Source organism: Cornus florida, unplaced genomic scaffold (assembly GCF_030987335.1).
Source record: "Cornus florida cultivar Cherokee Brave unplaced genomic scaffold, ASM3098733v1 CherokeeBrave_3.0.0_Hap2_Chr10, whole genome shotgun sequence".
In the NCBI taxonomy this organism is placed as follows: Eukaryota; Viridiplantae; Streptophyta; class Magnoliopsida; order Cornales; family Cornaceae; genus Cornus; species Cornus florida.
Genome location: NW_026775580.1, coordinates 63,300,812 through 63,321,071, shown reverse-complemented (window position 1 = coordinate 63,321,071; position 20,260 = coordinate 63,300,812). Strand labels below are relative to the sequence as shown.

The following is a 20,260-nucleotide window of genomic DNA, read 5'->3' as shown; positions in this document are numbered from 1 at the left end:
GTGTTTAAAACGTATCATTTTCGTGTTCATACTGCGTTCGACCATAAAACTTTTTTTTTTTTTTTTTCCCCTCTTTTCTCTCCTATTTATTTATTTATTCAATTTAGAAAGCATACATCATCGATATTTGATGCTAGTGGGATAGTAACTGTATGAACCCTATCACTTGATGTTAGGTGATAAAATCACAGTCCACTCACAAATTCCTTATTTGGTATAGTACTACGAGTATGTATCATCCCTCTTCAATTTATATATATACACGTCCATATATGGTGATATTACTACTCCTTCTCCCCGTATTAATAGTATATCTTTTAATTTTTAGTTGTTTCACGGTAATTTCTTATTTAAAAAATTAATATATTATTGGAGCATTTTTTAATTTATTGTTATTGCTTTGAAATGATAAAAGTCAAAAATAGCATTACTTGAATCCCATCAATTCAAAAGAGAGGATAGATTTGAAAATTCATTCATACTAATGCAATAAAAAAATATTAAAAATTAATTTATTGAAAAGATAATGCATCTAAAGTGAGACAGTGGGAGTAATTCTTTTCAAAGATTTTTTTTTTCTTAGGCAAAACTTTTCATTTGTATATTCAATATATATATATATATATAAATAATATGTGTACATATGTATATATATACACACACATATTTGTTGATATGGTTATCTCATTTTAATTCTTTTAAAACACATGACAGCTGTTTACCAAAAAAAAAAAAAATACTGAAATATTATTTATGAATGTGTAACTTTTTACTTTGAAGTACATCTAAGAAATGAAAAATTAAGAATAAGAACCTAATCACTATAATAGAAATTACCAGTTCAATTCGAGTCCAATTGGACCAAAAATTTTGAAAAAATTAATTGTCTCCTTACGACACTGAAAAATGCAATTGAAACTTGGTCGAAAGTGACCAATCTCATAAGCAAAGTTTGTGAGTATTGAAATAACAAAGTCTTACACTGCCTAAGAGGAGTGATGTAATTTTTATTGAGGTTATAGTAACTTGTCCACGCTTGTTCATTTATTTAAAAAGTTAAGTTATTGGGTAGAACTATATATTTATTAATTTATATATATTTCAATTCCTAATATTATGTGGAACAAGTCTCACTTGTAACATTCTCCCTCACCCGAACCCGTGCAACGCTCTCGTTGCGGTCGGGCCACCCGGCCTGCCTATTCAGAGTGAAGACGGGCCGGATGCTTAGCGTAACACTAAATCAAAGATTAGGTCTACTTCCGATACCAACTATAATGGGTAAGCACTTGCTTATTTACTCAAAAACTTAAACAATTGGGTAATGCTGCATACTTATCCATTTATACACATTTCAATTTTCATCCGAATCCATGAGACAAGTCCACTTGTATGCATGTGGTTTCTGTTATTGCAGAATTTAGAGAAAGTCATATATATATATATATATATATATATATATATATATATATTATCTCAGTATAAAGACAAATTTTCCTATTTCGAACCTGTGATACAAATGGAGCAGCCTCAATGCTGTGCCAATGTCCACCATCAATTAAAAAATATATATAAAACTACCATGACTTGAGATAATTAAAAATACTTCATTATATATGTTTATATTTTATATTTAACAAATGACTTATATACTCATTGTACTAACCAAATTATTAAATCAATCCTTAACCTTTCAAAGTTGAGGAGATACTTGGGCCAGACTTCTTTGACTAAATTATGAAACAAAAAAAAAAGTATGCAACCAACCCTGAATAATTTTTAAAAACTTTGCCAAGTTGAGTTAATTGTATATTGTTAAGTCTACATTTAGAGAATAGTTCCTCAATCCACGTTTGTCACATTTACCAAATTTTTAAATCAACGAAAGGTATATATACTTTTAGTTTTAAATCACATACTTTTGGAGTCAATTTGGAATTTCGCCAGTCATGACGAGTGTTGATAGTAAAATGTACATGAGATATCCTATATATTTGTATACGTTTAAATATACTATATATATATATATATATGTATATGTATTTCATTCATTCATTTATTTATTTTTATCAGAAATTCAAAATATATTGTTCATTTATTAACTACTCCAAATCTATAGAGTAGGTACAAATACGTATGAATATACTATATATATATATATACAGTATAATTATATATCTGTATGTATGTATAGTTCAATTATTATCTAATATAGTAATGTTTGCGTAGACCGTGTAATATGCGCGTATGTTCTGTACCAAATGTCACTGCCTATTTCTAGTCTCCTCCAGCTTCACCTCCCAACTTCCTCCCAACGACCTCTTTCTCTCTCTCTCTCTCTCTCTCTCTCCTTCACAATATTGCGAGTTCTCTACGATCTGAACGGGGTATATAATATCGGGAAAGTTTCATTCTCAGAGCTCAATCTGGCAGATAAACACACCGATGCTTCTGCTCCAGGTAAATATGCATATACATATATATACATATATGTGTATACTGTGCTGGTTCATTCACTACTTTTCTTCATTTTTAAGTGAAAAAACTATATATTTCTCTGAAATCAAGACTCCATGTTTCACCTTTTGCATTCATTGTACCTTAAATCACTAGCAGAGAGAATTTCATCTAGACCTCGACGGATGAAATTTCATCTCTCTCTTCTTGAGTTATTATATGTATTTGGTATGTTATGCGAATTAGACCGAAGGTTCTGTACAGGTCGTTTCAATGGCGTCTGAATTCTTTGCTGTAGTGGGTCAGCAGAGATTTTCAACACATTTGTTCTAGGTCTCGACCGATAAAATTAATGTATTGAAACACGAATTAACTACGTTTAAAGTCTCTACGGTAGAGGATCCAAATTAATTTCATTGTGGTTATGGAATTTTTGTAATATGTTTTCTCTCTCTCTCTCTCTTTCTCTTCAATTTATAGGAATTTTTTTGGTGAAGCTTGTAAAGAGAAGAAGTTGCAGGGGATATAACTCTGGCCCACTCTCAAGAGAATTCTTCTCGCTCTCTGAGGTGGGTTTCGAGGGTTCGCCTCAATATTACTTCCATTTCCGGTCAGATTTCTTCGCCGTCGTTGTCGTGGCTGTCTTTGTCCACTTGGGCTCTGTCACTGGTTTGGCGGTTGCCCATTGATTACGGCTAACTTTTGATTCAACCCCGACTCTTCTTGTGAAGAATCCCCTTTTTATCATCTGTTTGAAACCTCAATTTTAATCCATTGGAGGACATGTGAGTGTGGAAAAAAGGAGGAAGAAAAGCCCCCAAAAGAAAATTGAGCTGTTCTTATTCCGTGCAAAGGATTTTGAGTGAATTGACCCATCATCTAAAATGGCAAAATTCAATTGCTTCTGTTCACCGGTTGGGAAGAAGAAGAAGAATAAGGTGAGAGTCATTCGATCAAATGTGCTTTTCAATCCAATTGTTTTGAATTTTGTTTGCTTACAACTTGTTTGAGATATTTACTGTGTGGGATGCTAATTTTTTGTTTTGTTTTTTTTTTTTTTTTTTTTTTTTCACATTCATTTTATTGTTTGTTTGTAGGGAGATAAGAAATCTTTAAGTGCTGTTAAAACCTTGCCACTGAGACTTGAACACCCAGTGAAATCTTCTACCAAAACTGAGGACTTGAAATCAGTTTCTTGTGTCTCGATACCTTTTGAAATACAAGGGAGTTCTAGGTGCAACAAGATAATGAATCTCGAGAGTCCTGTCAAACACAATGAAGTAGAGGTAGCTTATGAAGGGGAAGATGAGCACGATGACAATTTGTCAATGAAGAGGGACTACTCTGATTTTGATCTCCAAGCGCGTGTGTCAAATGAAGGAAATGATCAATCAATGAACCAGAAGGTGAATTCTTTTGGGTCATTTGATACCAAGACAGATGACCAATTTGTGAATAAAATTGAGAAACTTGCTGAAGAGGGTGTTGATATGATGCAAAGTGGACATGTTAGCGATCCGGGGATTGGGAAGGCAGAGTTTTGGGCCTCTCCAAAGCTTAAGCGCTCTTGCTCTAATTTGGAGACGGACTACATACTCAAGAAGATGTCTGATCAGTTGCCTCTTAAGAATTCTCAGTCTTTCGAAGAAATGCACAGAATGGCTGAAAAGTTGAGGGATGACATTGTTTTGGGGAATCATGGCAGCCCAAGGTCTGAAACTACACATTTTAGTGCTGACAAAGTGATGTTGAAGAAGCATTCTTCGAGTCAAATACTACCCTCTAGGAGTAGAAGACTCTGGTGGAAATTGTTTCTTTGGAGCCATAGGAACCTGCAAACCCCACGGACTGCGAAACCACCAACGCCTCCTATTAAGCATGCTTTGAACCAACAGGGCGGATACTCTTCAGATACTCTGGAACCAAGTAGATATATGGAGTTAAGCAAGTTGGAATCACCCAGATCATTCACCAAAGAACCGTTGAACAGAGACAAAGGCAACAACGCCTACCAGAGCTGGGAAGCTTTTCAGGGTGGAGTTTCTGGTTTGTTGACACAGAACCAGTGGGTTGCTTTCCCTACTGAATCGTCATTAACAAGGGTGGACGAGTGGGTGAAAGAACTTGCAACTCAATCTCCTCCCCGGGTTAACGATGATGACAACAGTTATGGTGGCATTGCCCTCCCACCCTCTCCCAGTGCTGGTGGGAGAAGCACATTTCGGCATCAAGATATGAATCTTCCGGAGGAAATTGTACATGCCAATAATGTTATCCAGTCACTGAATTCTTCCTCAAAGGTGGCTCACATATCGGGAATCGGGTTGAAAGTTATCCCCACCATTTCACGCTTCTCTAGTCTTCGATCTATCAACTTATCAGGCAACCTAATAGGTGTGTGTGTGTAATCAAACTAATTAATAGTAGTTTTTGGAGAATGATTTTGAATAGAGATGGTACTGACTGACTGCTCACTTGTTTTCTCAATTTGCAGTTCATATTACTCCTGGTTCTCTGCCAAAGGGTCTTCACACCCTCAACTTGTCCAGAAACAAAATCAGCACAATTGAAGGCTTTAGAGAATTAACTCGGCTGCGTGTACTGGATCTCAGTTACAACCGTATTTCTCGAATTGGGCAGGGTAAGGATTAATGGCAGTCTGTGATCTTGAATTTGAAGTCCTTTTAATTTACGTAGTAAATGATTTCTTTTAACTGATTTTTATACAACTAATGAGGACTATGGCTAAATGGTATCAGGGTTGTCAAATTGTACACTGATCAAGGAGCTATACATTGCCGGTAACAAGATCAGTGATGTTGAGGGACTGCATAGGCTCTTGAAGCTGACTGTCCTGGATTTGAGCTTCAACAAAATAACTACAACGAAAGCCCTTGGCCAGGTTGTGGCTAACTACAACACCCTTGTAGGTTTGAATCTGTTGGGGAATCCAATCCAGAGCAATATAAGCGATGACCAACTGCGCAAGGCGATTTGCAGTCTTCTCCCTAAGCTAGTTTACCTCAACAAACAACCAATCAATCCACACAAGGCACGAGAAGTGGCTGGGGAAAGCGTTGCCAAAGCTGCACTTGGAGGGAACAACAATTGGAGCTCCCATAGAAGAACAGTGAAAAGGGTGAGTAGTGTAGGTGGATCATCTTCCTCCACTGCCTATAGGAGCAGTGCCAATGTTGCCCAGAAAAGCAAGCACAGGTCGAAAAGCGCATCTCGCCACCACTCAACCCTAAAGACCAATAAATCATCTGCTGCACTTGCTTCTTCATCTCACATTCTTGGAGAATCTAATCTACCTTGAGAATTCAAGGTACATTTGAGGGTGTTAATTTTTTGTTTGCATTTCGACAAGCAAAAGATGGAAGTTAGTTTGGAGGCTGATAACTACTGTCTTCCTTGTAATTTGAGTTCAATTGGTTTGTTGCAATTCAATGTTAAAAATGTCTCCTGTATGGATTTGCTGTAATGTATTAGAAACATCAAATTTCCATGGCATGTTGATTTTTTCCAAGTATGGAGGTGTTAAGTTTTGTTAAGTCTTGAGGTGATTGGACTTGGGAATGTGAAGGAGGGTCTGGTTTGGTTGTTCAATTACAGGAAATATGAATCTGTGGTGTTAAAGTTGTATGGGATTGAAGCCATAAATTGCTGGACTTGTGAGATTTTTTTTTTTGTCTCACACCTACCTAAGATTTCTCTATCAACAGATCATATTCACTACATTTAATCATCTTGTGGTCCTTCATAATTGTCCAACCTATATACCTAATATACAGTTTCTATATTTGGAGAATAAACCAGCCCATTTGTTAGCTAGTTTTGTTTTTTTTCTCATTTTTTGGTTGGTTGTTAAATCTCCCTTAGTGTTTATCTTGGAGATCGGAAATAATTGTAGTGCTTCTTATGTTTATTTATAAATTTTGATCTCTTTTATAGGGTTTTTATCTCTTAAAATATTTTTCTTTTTCAAGTAAAATATTCTTTTTATTTTTACTTTTTTGGTATTTAGAAAAGGTCTAAGTCAAGGTTGAGGAGCGTGTAAAATAATTTGTCGAAAATTGATAGAAAAATTATTTTTATTAAGTTTTAATATTTTTTTTTAGTAAATATTTGACCCAAAAAATAAATAAATAAAATATTTTATAAATAAAAAATATTTTACATCTAAACAAATGAATTAATGTGAATTCATACTCCTAAGCAAACCCTAGGAGAAGTTATTACATGATCGCAGGATAAGTAATCAATTGTGTTAAAAATTGTGTAAGTTTTATTAAGCTTTTTTTATTATTTAGGTGTGTAATGATAATTGGCCCGGACCAATGGTTCTGGGACAATTTAAAAATTTCTCAAACTTGAAAGTACAAATTTATGACATGGATCTAAGATCCTTGCGCAATCACATATTAGTAAATTTTTATTTTTTATTTTCGTGAGAAAATGTTTATTTCCAGATAAATGCCGAGTCTTGTACAAATCTTAGCGTGTGTGATAACTGTGTGGTGCTTCATTGTACTGTGGTGCTAGAGATTTTGATAGAAACTGAGAAAACAACACATCAAAGAGTTCTTTGTAAACACTCGTTATTATTGTTGGGCTTGTGGATGCCCAACCAAAAAGATTAACTAATAAATGATACCACCTATATAATACCAAAAACATCATCGGTCCCTTCAACGAGGCTCCCTTCTCATCTTTCCGTCAAAGGAAAATTATAACCTATTAGGTGGAATGATCCTTACCCCATATAAGTTTCAGATTTTTTTATTTTTTAATCGATGTGGGACTCGTTCAACTACCTAACATATTATTTATACTGAAATTTTCGACGCACTCAGTCGATTTTTTATATCAAACCACAGCAAATCATGTGTTAACTTTTGTGAATGTTTTTTGTTTTCCTTATTGTTTGTTTGCATGATATCCCAACCAAATCAACAAAAAGAGTGATTAACAAATCCCTAACAAGCGAAGGAGAAGGGCTAGGAGGCTTTAAAGATTATAGTAAGGTAAAATCGAATTTACATACCTACCTACCTATATATATATAGATTGGTAGGTCTGAGTCATGTGCTGTAAACATTTCAATCAGCATGATACTGATTTGGGGACATGTCAGCCAAAGCTAATCAGAAGGTGACCGGGATGAGAATGACACAAATATATTGCATAAAGACACAAAATAATACCATGCTAATCCTAACCGAACTTAGTAAACAACTTAGGTAAAATTCAGCACAAGAGACAATATATTAGACGTTCCAGAGCCATAAATCATATTTAATATGTTTTCTAATAAATTCTAAACCCATCACCAAAAGAAGCTAGGAATTACTTGCTACAAAAAAAAAAAAAAAAAATCCATTCGATAAATTATATTAATGTCAGCAATTTTTATTTTTTATTTTTATTTCTATTTCTCACTAAAGAACAATAAAAATCAAATAAAATAACTAAGAATGATTTCAATTCAGAAGCATAACACAATTGTCCCAGATACAGAATTACAGATGCCTAGCTTGTTGTATTCATACAATGGACCATTTGCAGATTATTTAATCATAAAACAACCCTCTCCTTCTCATCCAAATCCACCTTCTTCATTCTTTCCTCATCCACCAAAATTGCAATGTCCAAGTTATTGATTTATTTATTTATTTTTTTTTTTTTGTCAACCATGGTGGTGTTGAGCCTCGTAGAATACCCCCATAATTTATTGCTAGACACATACGATTTTCGTCTCACATGATCAATAACTGCCTTTAACTAAAAAGTTGTTAAATATTTATTGAAGAGAAGGACAACTAATCTTCGTTAAGCCTAAGCTTGCTTTCTGACTCAAAAGTTCAAGTTGTTAAGTAATGATGCATACCCACTCATATATACCCATTTCACTTCTCATTCGGATCTGATATAGGAAACCTAACATTTTTTCCCCATCCAAACTCACCTAATATGAGTGCTATAGTACAAGTCATATACGATTTGATAGAACCACACACAACAAAAAGTTCAAAGCTCCCCGTGACGTTGGAAAGTTAACGAAAAGTTTTAGCTTGTGGTAAACTTTGGAAGCAGTCCAGTACCCGTTTTGAAAATTTGGATCGAATCGCATAAAGATTATTTTTTATCGCCGGTCTTCGAATTTCGAACAAGGAATGAATTCTTAATATTATACATTAGGATCATGTTAACAACTTTTAAAACTTTTCGTATAGACCCGTTTTCCAACAACCCAGGCATGGGTTGAGCATTGGCGTGACGTCAAATTTTGGACGATTTTAATATCAATTGCAACGGATCAAACGCTTATCTTCTAACCCAAAAACTTAATATATTGAATAGTGATATATACTCATCCATATATATATGCATTTCACTTCTCATCTGGATGTGATACACCTCTAACACTAGCCCTCATCGCTTTACCTTTCATTTTCTTTCGGTTGCTTCAATCCAAATATTTGGATTCAAGTCAATCACGGTCCAGACAAGAATATAAGGATAGCTGGATGGGTCCAAATAAGCCCAATAAATCTAGTCCTGAAATCTTCAACCCTCGCAAAGATGACCCACTTGTCACAGCTTTTGAAACTAGTGGACCCCAAAACCAGATATACTTTGATTGATGATATTTGTCTTTGCTTGTTTGGAAAACTGCATAATTTCAACATTCTCTCCCAAGTCCCTTTATCTTTAAGGGGGCAAATCCACCTCCGGACACACTGTAACACTTCACAACTTCCGTGCACCGAGCAAGTTCTGATTACAACTTAACTCATGTGATTCACAAAAATTATTTATTCAAATACTCAAACCTAAGATCTGATACTTCATGAAGTACCAAAGTTTGAATTATCGTCCGATAGGACAATCCCATGGATTAATTCTCTGCTAAGTCCAAATCCTCGTGGAAAAGTCTATGAATTTGGATAAGTTTATTGTTATTATTATTATTTTAAACCTTGTGAAAGAGTAGAGATGACTTGATCTCAACTTATGTTGATTAGCATATTTTAAAAGGATGTAGGGTGAGAAATTACTAAATCAATTTCAATTCATTCTAAAAAGATTCATACATTATTTGAGTTTGAGAACATTATTTATTTATTTTTAGTTAATGCATTTTTAATAATATAAATTTACCTAACTAATCATCATAAAGCACCTACAAAGGTTGGTAGATGAAAAAGAAAAAGGTTCTCCCCATAAAGGAAAGAGATTCTGACCCCATTCTGAAGGACACTTCAATGACATAAATTTTCACTACAGCAGAGTAGTTCCATATCTGATACCTCAAATCCTAGTACAATCATATCATAGTGGGCCATCAACATACAAATCTTTTACTGTTAATGCATTCATTTTACTTTTATCACAGAAAAGTTCCAACCATGAAATCAATGAGATACCCCATTCCTGTCACCTGTAATGGTAAGCACCATAAATTTTGTTTCTTTGGGTTGGTAGGTACCATAACTTACTTCTATCATCGACCTTAACCATAAGAATCACAAGACATTTGTGTGTGTGTGTGTTCTTTACAAGCTACACTAGCTAATTCCAAATATATACAAAAGAAAAGATCCAAGTCTTTGTTGCAAAAAATTGGAAATGTTTCTACAACATAGATGAATGATTTCGAAAAAGACATGAAAAAGGACAGAAAATGGAGACGAAATTTCTCCCCATAAATGCACAGCAAGTATTGAATATGCTATAGCAAATAGCACTTATTCTGTAATTTTCTTCACAATATAATTCCATCATGTTGTTGTATAGTTATAAAGAGACATTACAAGGAAAAAAATTTATATAATCCTATACTTGTAACTCACCCTGTGACTCGATGTGTAATTACATGGTCCTATGTGTGCCTTACGGCTCCATAGGAGTAGTGGTTGGTTCCGGTTCGAACCATCCATTTCCTTCGGCGCTTTGCTTTTCTCTTTTTGTAAAAAAAAATTTGATTCTCAATCCAATGGAGAAACTTTATGATGATTAGCTCAGATCCACAAATGAATATGAATATTATGACTAACACTGTTGGGCTCTCTTTTCGAGTTCACAATTAGATTGCTTGCCTCTTAAAGAAAGGCTTCTGGCAGATGAGTAGTCTCTTCTCACTATTGCTCTCAATCTCTACGACTCGCGCTTCCCATTTCAACCGTGCAGCGAGAGCTCTAGCAGTTTCGATGAGAGAAGCAGAGTCATGGAGTATCACCCACCCCTGCACCAACCCCATCAAGATTAGCAAATTTATCACAAAGCAGTTTAAGTAGAGAAACAGAGAGTTACCATGCCTGGCAATTCTAATATTAGGGGAGGGATTATATAAGCAGAAGTTTCTCACAAGTCAAAGTCATGCATACCAGAAACTCGGAGCATAACAAAATTCTTGATTGAAAAAAAAAAAAGGTGACGATATACAAGAAATTAATATATTCGGAGGTAAATAAATTTCTTCATTAGGATTTAGTTTATTCCTTAAAAAAATATATGTTTTTTTTATTGATGGCTACAAGAATTGAACCCTGATGCCACCTTTGGATTGCTTTCTAGTGCTTACTTGTTTGCTACAACAGCTATGGCAGCAATAATAATATATTCAGAGGTAACTGAGGGTGTGTTTATACATATAATGGTGTATTAAGACATAGTTGAAATATAAGTTTATTTAGTTCCAACAGCACTAGATATCACATTTGTGGGAACATAACCAAATAGAAAATGGCATGGCACTTGTTATACAGCAGTCTCCATACTACATCAGATCTGTTATGTGAAAGACGATAATCACCACCATTTAGATTAGGTTATAGGTATCGTTATGCACGTGTGTTATCACATTATTTTCATCAACATAAATGATCGCATGATTATTTTCTTAAGCATCTATGACATTACCTTCCACAGTCCTTAAAAGCTTAGAGATGTTATCTCTATTCGCTCTGTAAAGAATTATCAATTTTATCAACTTTCCAGGGGTGTGGTAGTCATCAGATTCTATTTGGCAAATTAACATCAGGATACTTATCAGTTGGCACATCCAACTAATTATTTCACCCTTATCCATAGTTATTCCGCCCTCAAATAGATACTTTTTATTCTTATGAATAAAGATATCAATGCGTCTTAACCAAACAAGAAATGTAGAAAAAAAGACAACTGATTAAGGTACCTCTGGCCGAAGTAACCGATCTATTTCAGAGAATAGATCCAGCATGGTGCATCTCCGATGTTGACTAGTTTCAAGTGACAGAAGTCCTTCAGCATGCACCAAATCATAAGTTCTTGGGTAGGTTGGAAATGCTTCACACCTAAATGAGAAAAATTCCGATCATACATAAATCACAAAACTATAGAGAGAAGAAGAGCATACTACACTAATTACAGCAATCCAAGAATGGGGATATGTAAAGTAGAAAGTAAAACGTGACGACCTAGGGTTTGTAAATCACAGGTATCGAGTTTGGTACTGCAATCTTTCCCTTTTCACCAAGTGCATGACCAAAAGAGTTCATCCCATATAATTAAAAGAATCTCAAATTCTCAATTACAGACAAATATTTCAAAATTAAATAGTTAAAAGTCATGCATAATTGCTAATGATCTGGAATATACAAGTACAAACAATCACATGTCCTCTCTTTTTTCCCTTAACATGAATGATATCTCAATATCAAATTTATTCCTTGATTATCTCAACTTTTTTCTTCACCAACTCCAAAATTCCGAATAATCTTAATTGTGTAATTACACTTGTAAAGTGCTAGTGTCCAGAGAGTCAACATTCTGAAATATGGGATTGTCATATATACACCCACTAATTAGTTCAACTAAAAACCGATCTGATCAACATGGATAATAGTTATAAGTTTAGTGACTAGGAATCAGGCCGAGGTACTTTGATGATACAAAGTTTTGCATCAAGCTCAATAAGAGGCATAAATAATGCAGAAACATCATGCTTCCTTCAGAGAAAAAAATGTTTTATTACTCCAGGAAAAGCAAATTATTAACAGATAAATCTCTGAAATAGTTTGGGTATCAGCAGCCAATACTTCAGCATCTAATCTAAGCTAGCTTATGCTTCAATATTTCACCATTCCATGGACAGAGGCAACAAAATGAATAGTCCTTTAAATCATGGCTTATAAATTCTGTCAAGCAAGAATGTCAAAAAATTTAGTAGCATGTGTCAACCTATTGAAGGCAATGAGTTTTTTTTTTTAAAAAAAAACAAAGAAGGTAAAATTTACCAGTCATGCAATACTCCAACAAATCCTCTGTCGAGAATTAAAGGAAGGTAGTTGGGCCCGCTTGTAGGGATCACATTCATGACCCAAACAGATTTCCCAGCTTCCAATAAAGCGGAATTGAAACCACCAAAATGGGCATTCATATCTAGCACATTTCTGAGCATGTTAAAAGGTGGAGAAGGATCCTCATCACCAGGTCTCTTTGGATGATCTGAAAATATTATTGGCGAGAGAAGGGACCAATAATTACGAACTGCTGTGTTCCAGTTTTGGGTATCCTCGGCGAAGTCTTCTGAATGCAGACCTGATAGAACATGAGAATCATTACATTGTTGCTAACATATATACAAGGAAGTACAAATGAAACAGAACGAGTGTATCCTGAGTGCCAATATAACCCGATTGTTTCTCCAACAATACACTGTTCAGACAAGGTTCTGCATACAAAGCCATTTCAGTGAAGTGATGAAAAAATTACCATAAATTGCAAGTTCACTTGAGTTTAATTTAGACCTAGAAGGCCAGGTTGTCCTTTCTTCTATAGGAATCCATCGACGACTTTGAGTACCTCCTATGCAGTCCTGGAGTGCTCGATAATATGGGGATTCAACATCACGGCCTTTGCTACAGATAGAAGGACCAGATCCAGCTTTCCTATAAATAGAAATTTATACACAAATTAGAATGACCTACCACTTCCATGATTATATTGCCATCAGTGCATATTACAGGTGTATTCAACCAACATCAATGCCCATATTAAAATTTAAACACCAAAGCAAGTTAAAACTAATCATGATGGTCATCTCACCTTGAAGCATAACAATTCCTTTTAGTAGTCTTTTTCCACACAACGGTTTCATCTTGTTGCGACAACATATCCCAACAGAGATTTTCAGCAAAATTGCGCACAAAATTCCATTTTTTCTGATTCTCTTTGTTGCGACGGAAGCCCTGAGCATTTGTAAGTGGTGAAGTCCAGACAAAGTATCCACCAGGCCTTAAGACTCGGTCAACTTCAATCAAAAAAATACCATCTGCACGCATCAGGAAAAATTCAATTGTAAAATACAATATCCTGAATCCAGAGAGTGATCAAGTCATCCAATGCTAAGAAACCAACTAAATATTATGTAATTTAATAGTAATAAAGGATTTATGCATCACATCTATCTGTTTGTTTATGGTAGAAGTTAAACAAGTGATGGAACTTGGAAGGGCTAAATTTGCAAACGACTTGAGGCTAAGGAGTACATGCCTTAGGGGAGCCAAAAGCAATCATTTTTTTTTCCACCCAAAAGCAATCAATTTTTTTTTCCAACCAAAAGGAATCATTACAATTCTTGAAACTTTAGAAGATGTTTGGATTCAGTTTATCAGACTCCCTGGTAACAACCGGCCAACAAAAACTACAAATCTTATTCTGATAAGTAAGCAATAGGATCCTATAACCTTGTTCACCAATTGGGTATTTATCTATACTAAATATTTCAGTAGCTTCCAAGATGAACCTAAAGAAAATGAAGTTCGACAACTGGCTTATACATCGTCAACAACAATGCTTATGGACTTGCATGCAATGCATCACCACTTGCCACAACAAAAAGTCATGTTAGTGCAGCTACCCATTCAGCATACAAAGTTGAAATAAAGAAAATTAGGAAAACAAAAACAGCATCACTATTCTGAATAGAAACTAAAAAAATCTATTCAACTCAACTCAACAAAGTCTTAAATCCAAACTACTTTAAGGCTGGTTTATGAAATACCTTTACCAATGACATGGCCAATGAATCTTCAAAAAAACAATTGTAGAGCAGAGTTACCAGACACTAGACCACTCCACAAGAATCTAGATAAACAGTTCAAGTGCTCATCGAATACTGCTCTCCTACCCAGATGAATTTACTTTTTTTGGTCAATACATAAGATAGTAAAGTGGAGAATATGCTTATAAAACAATGAATTGGGTAAATGTGAACCTGGGAACTTTTTATATGAAATATATGCAATCAAATATGGATATTCACCTGAACTCAACAAACGGAAGATATGTACCAAATTATGACGGGTGGAAGATTTTAGCTTACAGATTAGATAGGACCTGAAATTATGACTAGAATTGCAATTTCAATCATCCATGACTACAAGAGACAACTTCCTCTCTCTGCAACAAGATTTTGACTTACTTTTTATTTAATCTCGGCAATCTAGTCTTCACCAGAGCAGAGAATGAAGTTTAATTTGGAAAAACATTCAAAACCAATTACTCTGCTTTTATTATTATTATTATTATTATTATTATTATTATTATTATTATTATTATTATTTTATTTTTAATGGTTTTGGCTCCACAATTACCTCCGCTTTCTCACAGCACAACAGAACCACCATATAGAGTTAAATTCTATCATTTTTCAACACGAAGAAACGTATACTCTCGAAAGATACCCAACCTGGAAAACATGTCTCTAGTACCAATAACTGTTTGTTATTGATGGCTAGTAAGGTACATTGTTAACTTGGAAAATGTTTCTGAGAAAGTTGAGAGGAAAGAATATTGATTAAAAATTTTAACAGGCACTGAAAACTTTCAAATGAGGCCGAGCTAATGTAAGAAAGGAATACTCAAAAACTTAGTGGTCCAAATAGATGGTCTTTACCACAGGGATGAGAACACAGGTTCTATCTCTTGTTCCGCAGAAAAAATAAATAAGAAATGTAACATATCAAACCGAGAGTAGAAGTAATATGGTAGACCAAGGCATTGATTAAAATTACATCATTTTCCAATTATTAATTGCAAACTCAAAACCACAGCTGACATAACCCATTTTTGTTGCTCAAACCTATTTTATATTGGGTGCTGGTCTGTGTCCAAGTGTCAGACCTACTTGAATATCAAATCTTAAGATATTGGGGAAATGTATCTGAAATTTGAAAACATTTACATAGGCATATACCACACGTTTAGATACATTATATGTTTTATTATAGTGTAATGTTTAACATTGTTAGAATATAAGAATATAGTCAATTATTACTCAAACTAAATGGGATGTAGTAAAATAAAAGGGTTTCCACCTATCTCATAGATAAGAATTTCATGTTTGCTATTAGATTTGAGTTCTCTCTCTTCTTTATTGATGCCATGATCTAGACAACTAATTTGGATTTGTGTCAGACATATTCTGTACCCATGCCCATACCCATGTTGTGTCATGTCAACACGGGTATGCGAAGGAAAATAAGAGAGTCCATTTAACATAGGCTCAAACCACCACAACATACAGTATCTACCTTGTTTTATCATACATGATAGTTTTGCTGTAAGGCGCACTTCATTGTACTATCATCCTTTAGAAAAATACTTTGAAATTGTAATATCGTTCTTTAGAAAAGTACTTTGAAATTGTAAGAACTGAAGATGATATATATTACCCAATATTTGTAATATTTATAATACAAGTCTCTCTCAATTTGTTTTCGTAGTATACTGACGGTAGTATCTTCTCTTTAGTGCTGCAGATCACAAACACACACACGAAAAGAAAAAAAAAAAAATAGTATGTTTGCCCGTGCAGGTATATGCATCTACTATGCGTGAATGACATACTAGAATTATTAATTTCATGAGTAGCTTAAAAATGATACCTTTCTGGTCCCAGTCAACACCACATCGTGCACAGTGCAACATATCAAAGGAAAGAGATGGATATGGCAACTGTTTTGAATAAAAAGAACCAATCATTGCAGGAAGACCTCTTTCAAGGGTCAGTTGAACTTGACTGCCTGAAGCCTCATAGTTTGCGATACACATAGTTAACAGTTGCTTTGAGAAGAGATGTGCTCCAAAGCTACCAAAACCACATCCGATATCCAAGATGGTTCTAACCTGAAAAATTGACGTAAAAGTATCAGCCTGTGAGAACTTTTGCGTCCATCAGAAGGATCTACTTCCAAAACACCTACATGCTTCTGTGATTACCCAAACCAGTATTTGCTAATCATTGCAGACATGACAGATAGATTACAGACCATTAACTACAACAATATCTGGTTTGAGGAGTTCCATGTGTTTGATAGAGCACAAATATCTATTTATTAAACAACAAGTAGATGTTTCAATCAAAACTTGGTCCAAATTCAACACGAGCACAATTATGTCATTGGGCATGCAAATTCCTGTCATATAATCCTGATCACATAAACATCATTAAATACTAGATGCCCAAGCATAAAATCATATAGATAGCAAGAGAACCAAGACCACATTTTGCCAACCTCTGCAACTAAAAAATAACAAAGTATTGCAAAAATAAAAAAAAATAAAAAAAAAAATCAATTAATAAATATATAAAACAAGGTGAGACTGGAATCAATTCTCTGGAAATTAGAGATAACCACAAAATGAACCATTTACTTGGTCCAGTCGAGACTGCAAATCGCAGTGTCACAACATTCAGGCAAAGGTCACAGATCTAACCTGAATGGAGGAAGTGTGGTCCCCGTTAATCGAGGATCCTGAGAGGGTTGGATTGGATACAAATCTAACCTTTGGCATTATTTACGCAAAGTGACTGCTCTCATAAGTTGCAAATATGATAACAAGTTAGAATTTTTACTTGTAGTATAAGGTCAACACTAGCCTTAAGAGCTGCAGTAAAATAAAAACAGACTATGGGGAAGGACACCAACAACGATTATGATGACAATGATGATCCAAAAAGCAAGACATGTCCACTTACTCCAGCTTGTAGAAAGTTAGATTCATTTCGTAGCCCAATCATTTCTGCAATTTGATGCGAGTAGTCTTCAACACCATCGAACATGAGAGATGCTGAACGAAAAGAGATCTGCTCTTCCTCCAACATCATCATCCTGCAGCCCATGGAATGGAATAACAGATTAAGTTCAAGACCTGAGACAAGAGTTTCTTAATGAAAGAAAGCAGCAGTGTCCCCCACCTCTTGGTCAAGCTTCCTGAGGAAAGTACCTCCTCAGCAGTAATTTTAACATTTGCAACCCAGATGACATCTCTTCCAGTAGGCCATCTAAGAGGAATCTTGTAGTTGACGGGTGGAAGAACCAAGCAGTTTTCTCTTGACCCGGGCTCACAATGGCGGTCATATTCTTCACCTCCAGAAAAACCCAAAGCAAGATTCTCTGAAACATTAAAGCAGGGAGCATAATTCTCAGATTCTGTAGAACATAAATCCAATTCTTTCAACCTTGCAGAACTAAGAGAGAGCTCTCCAATATCCCTCAAGTCTGATACAAGTTGCTCATGGAGCCGCCTATATCCATGAAATACGTGACCACCTCCTCTTGGTGAAGTCGTGATTGATAATGTCCACCAAAAGGATCCAGTAAGAGCAAGAATTACAATAACAACTAAACTGAACTTGAGAAAAAACAAAGTTAATTTATGGCGACTTCTCAAAGTTCCCGTGCTAAAGGGCTCCGATGCAAAACCATTCTCACTAATGCCATGTTTGGAGGATGAATTATTCGCGAAAAGTAACCCAAGAGGGAATCTGAAGGATAAATATGTGTGATCAGAAGATGAGCGAGTTCTATCAACATCTTCCTTGTCTGTTTTGTCTTTCTTCTGGGAGTCATCATCCCAGAAATCATGGTTATTCTCTGATAATCGCCCCCCAATGGATATACCTCGCTGGAATGGCCTTGCCATTTTTCAAACTGGGTAGTCCACAAACAAATAGAAGAAAAATATGAGAAACCCAGCAAGGATCTTCAGTGAAATGAGCTAAAACATGAGAGGAAATAAATCAAGTGTTAAAAATTTGAAGGAAAACAATGAACAATCATATTCCAGATCCATAAACTTCAAAGGAACACACACACATATATATTCTGTTGATTTAGAGAACAATCATATCACATATCAATCAGAAGACTAAACTTTCCAAGTTACTTAAATTTCGGGGGGAAAAAAAAACTTTCCAAGGACTTGTAAGAATAAAATCAGAACAGGGACAGATAAACCACATACATTTAAAAGAACCATAACAAGAGATTTATCACTGGGAAGTCCCTTTGATTTCCAAGTATACACAAGGGCAAGTTTCAAATAAAATTCAGTTCCAATCAAATTACCTCAAACCAAACATATATATTAGCAAAAACCCATTTAAATTAACCAACTATGTAAGTGATAAAAAGGCATCTTGACCGCACAAAAAAACCCAACAAAGAACAGAAAAAACAGAGCAAGTAGTTAAAAGAAGATAACACTACCTGAGAAATATAGAGAAAGTCAGAGCAAAACCCCGAAATTCAGCTTATTATGATGCGGTTTCCATGTGTAGTCACGGCACAACCTCTGTTTTGTCTTCTCTCTCTAGCTTTAGCTACGCGGCTTCTGATTTTAGAGAGAGAGAATACGGGGTTCTGTATATGGATCCAATCACGACACAGCTCGCCCGTGAAAGACTATCCCTCTCTCATCAGCATACATGAGATACAATTCAATACATACTATATATATATATATATATATATATATGTATGGAAACCACATATTTTAAGAATGCAGTAAACACTTGTGCTTATTAGGAGGGTCGATATGGATTCAAACTATTATAATATTTAATTAATTTCTGTACAAAATAAGAACCCCAATTAACTATTCATTAAATTCACAGTCCTAGAGAGAGAAAGGAAAGCGCGAAGTTACTACGATAGAGACTCTTCCCAAACTCGACTTAATTCACAGCTTGCTAAAATTTCAATACCATGTGTGAGTGTGACTTGGGGGATGAACTCTCTCTCTCCTCTCTACTTTCTCTCTCTAAAAATGGAAGTTAAATTTACTTAGTTCCACCAACATGCATGTAGATCTCATCTATGAGAAGAGGAAGGAGACAGCAGACACCAAAGTTGATTAAATAGATAAAGAAATTGACAAATACCATCTTTCGCCGTAATTGCCGGACACCAATCTATGTATATATATACACCGACATATACACACAGTAAGAACTCAAAGAGACTCCACAGTCCCGGAAAACAAACCCTAGGTCGAAGAAAAATACAAAATTTCAAGTAAGCCCCAGCTCTGAAATGTACCACGAAATCGACACTTTTACACGCACAACACACACTGTATATATATCTCAATCTTCTTACTCAAATTCCCCCCTCTCTCTCTCTCAAATTCAAAGTCTCTCTCTCTCTAGTTATTGAAAGAATCAGATGATTACTTTTACAACCCTGGATTAAGACAGATTTGCAACTGTAAACTTACTGACTTGGATTATTTAATACCCTTCGTTTGGGGGTTAAAGAGTCATTACATATTTTTGCCCTTTGTTTAATAGAATTTTTATTTATTTCCTTAGATAACCGACAACGATCTAGAAACATCAGAGGCAATAAACACTTTTTAGATTAAAAAAATAAAAGATTGAAAATGATAGGCAATGAGAGTTCATAAACCTACAAGGTTACAGCTCACATATGATAGTAAATTTTTTTATCATATGTAATATGATTCAGTA

General features: G+C 35.0%; 2 protein-coding genes across 4 annotated transcripts; one reads left to right on the top strand and one right to left on the bottom strand.

Annotated features, from left to right (window-relative positions):
* The first annotated feature begins 2,246 nt into the window (after positions 1-2,246).
* Positions 2,247-5,986, top strand: LOC132275952 (uncharacterized). Of its 2 annotated transcripts, none has more exons than XM_059777168.1 (5): positions 2,247-2,460; positions 2,955-3,395; positions 3,555-4,851; positions 4,952-5,098; positions 5,217-5,986. In XM_059777168.1, the coding sequence occupies exons 2-5, from the start codon at positions 3,342-3,344 to the stop codon at positions 5,774-5,776; spliced, it is 2,058 nt and encodes a 685-aa protein (XP_059633151.1). In that variant the 5' UTR covers positions 2,247-2,460; positions 2,955-3,341; the 3' UTR covers positions 5,777-5,986. The 2 variants fall into 2 exon arrangements, with proteins under 2 accessions (XP_059633151.1, XP_059633150.1); XM_059777167.1 differs by having other exon boundaries at positions 2,938-3,395.
* A 4,061-nt stretch (positions 5,987-10,047) lies between these two features.
* On the bottom strand, positions 10,048-19,766 carry LOC132279897 (probable pectin methyltransferase QUA2). 2 transcript variants are annotated; one of them, XM_059781955.1, is made up of 9 exons: positions 18,999-19,766; positions 17,705-18,507; positions 17,486-17,618; positions 16,392-16,632; positions 13,549-13,774; positions 13,216-13,391; positions 12,738-13,041; positions 11,657-11,795; positions 10,048-10,705 (listed from the first exon to the last, which is right to left on the bottom strand). In XM_059781955.1, the coding sequence occupies exons 2-9, from the start codon at positions 18,430-18,432 to the stop codon at positions 10,547-10,549; spliced, it is 2,106 nt and encodes a 701-aa protein (XP_059637938.1). In that variant the 5' UTR covers positions 18,433-18,507; positions 18,999-19,766; the 3' UTR covers positions 10,048-10,546. The 2 variants fall into 2 exon arrangements, with proteins under 2 accessions (XP_059637938.1, XP_059637937.1); XM_059781954.1 differs by having other exon boundaries at positions 17,705-18,440; positions 18,999-19,764.
* Positions 19,767-20,260: the final 494 nt, after the last annotated feature.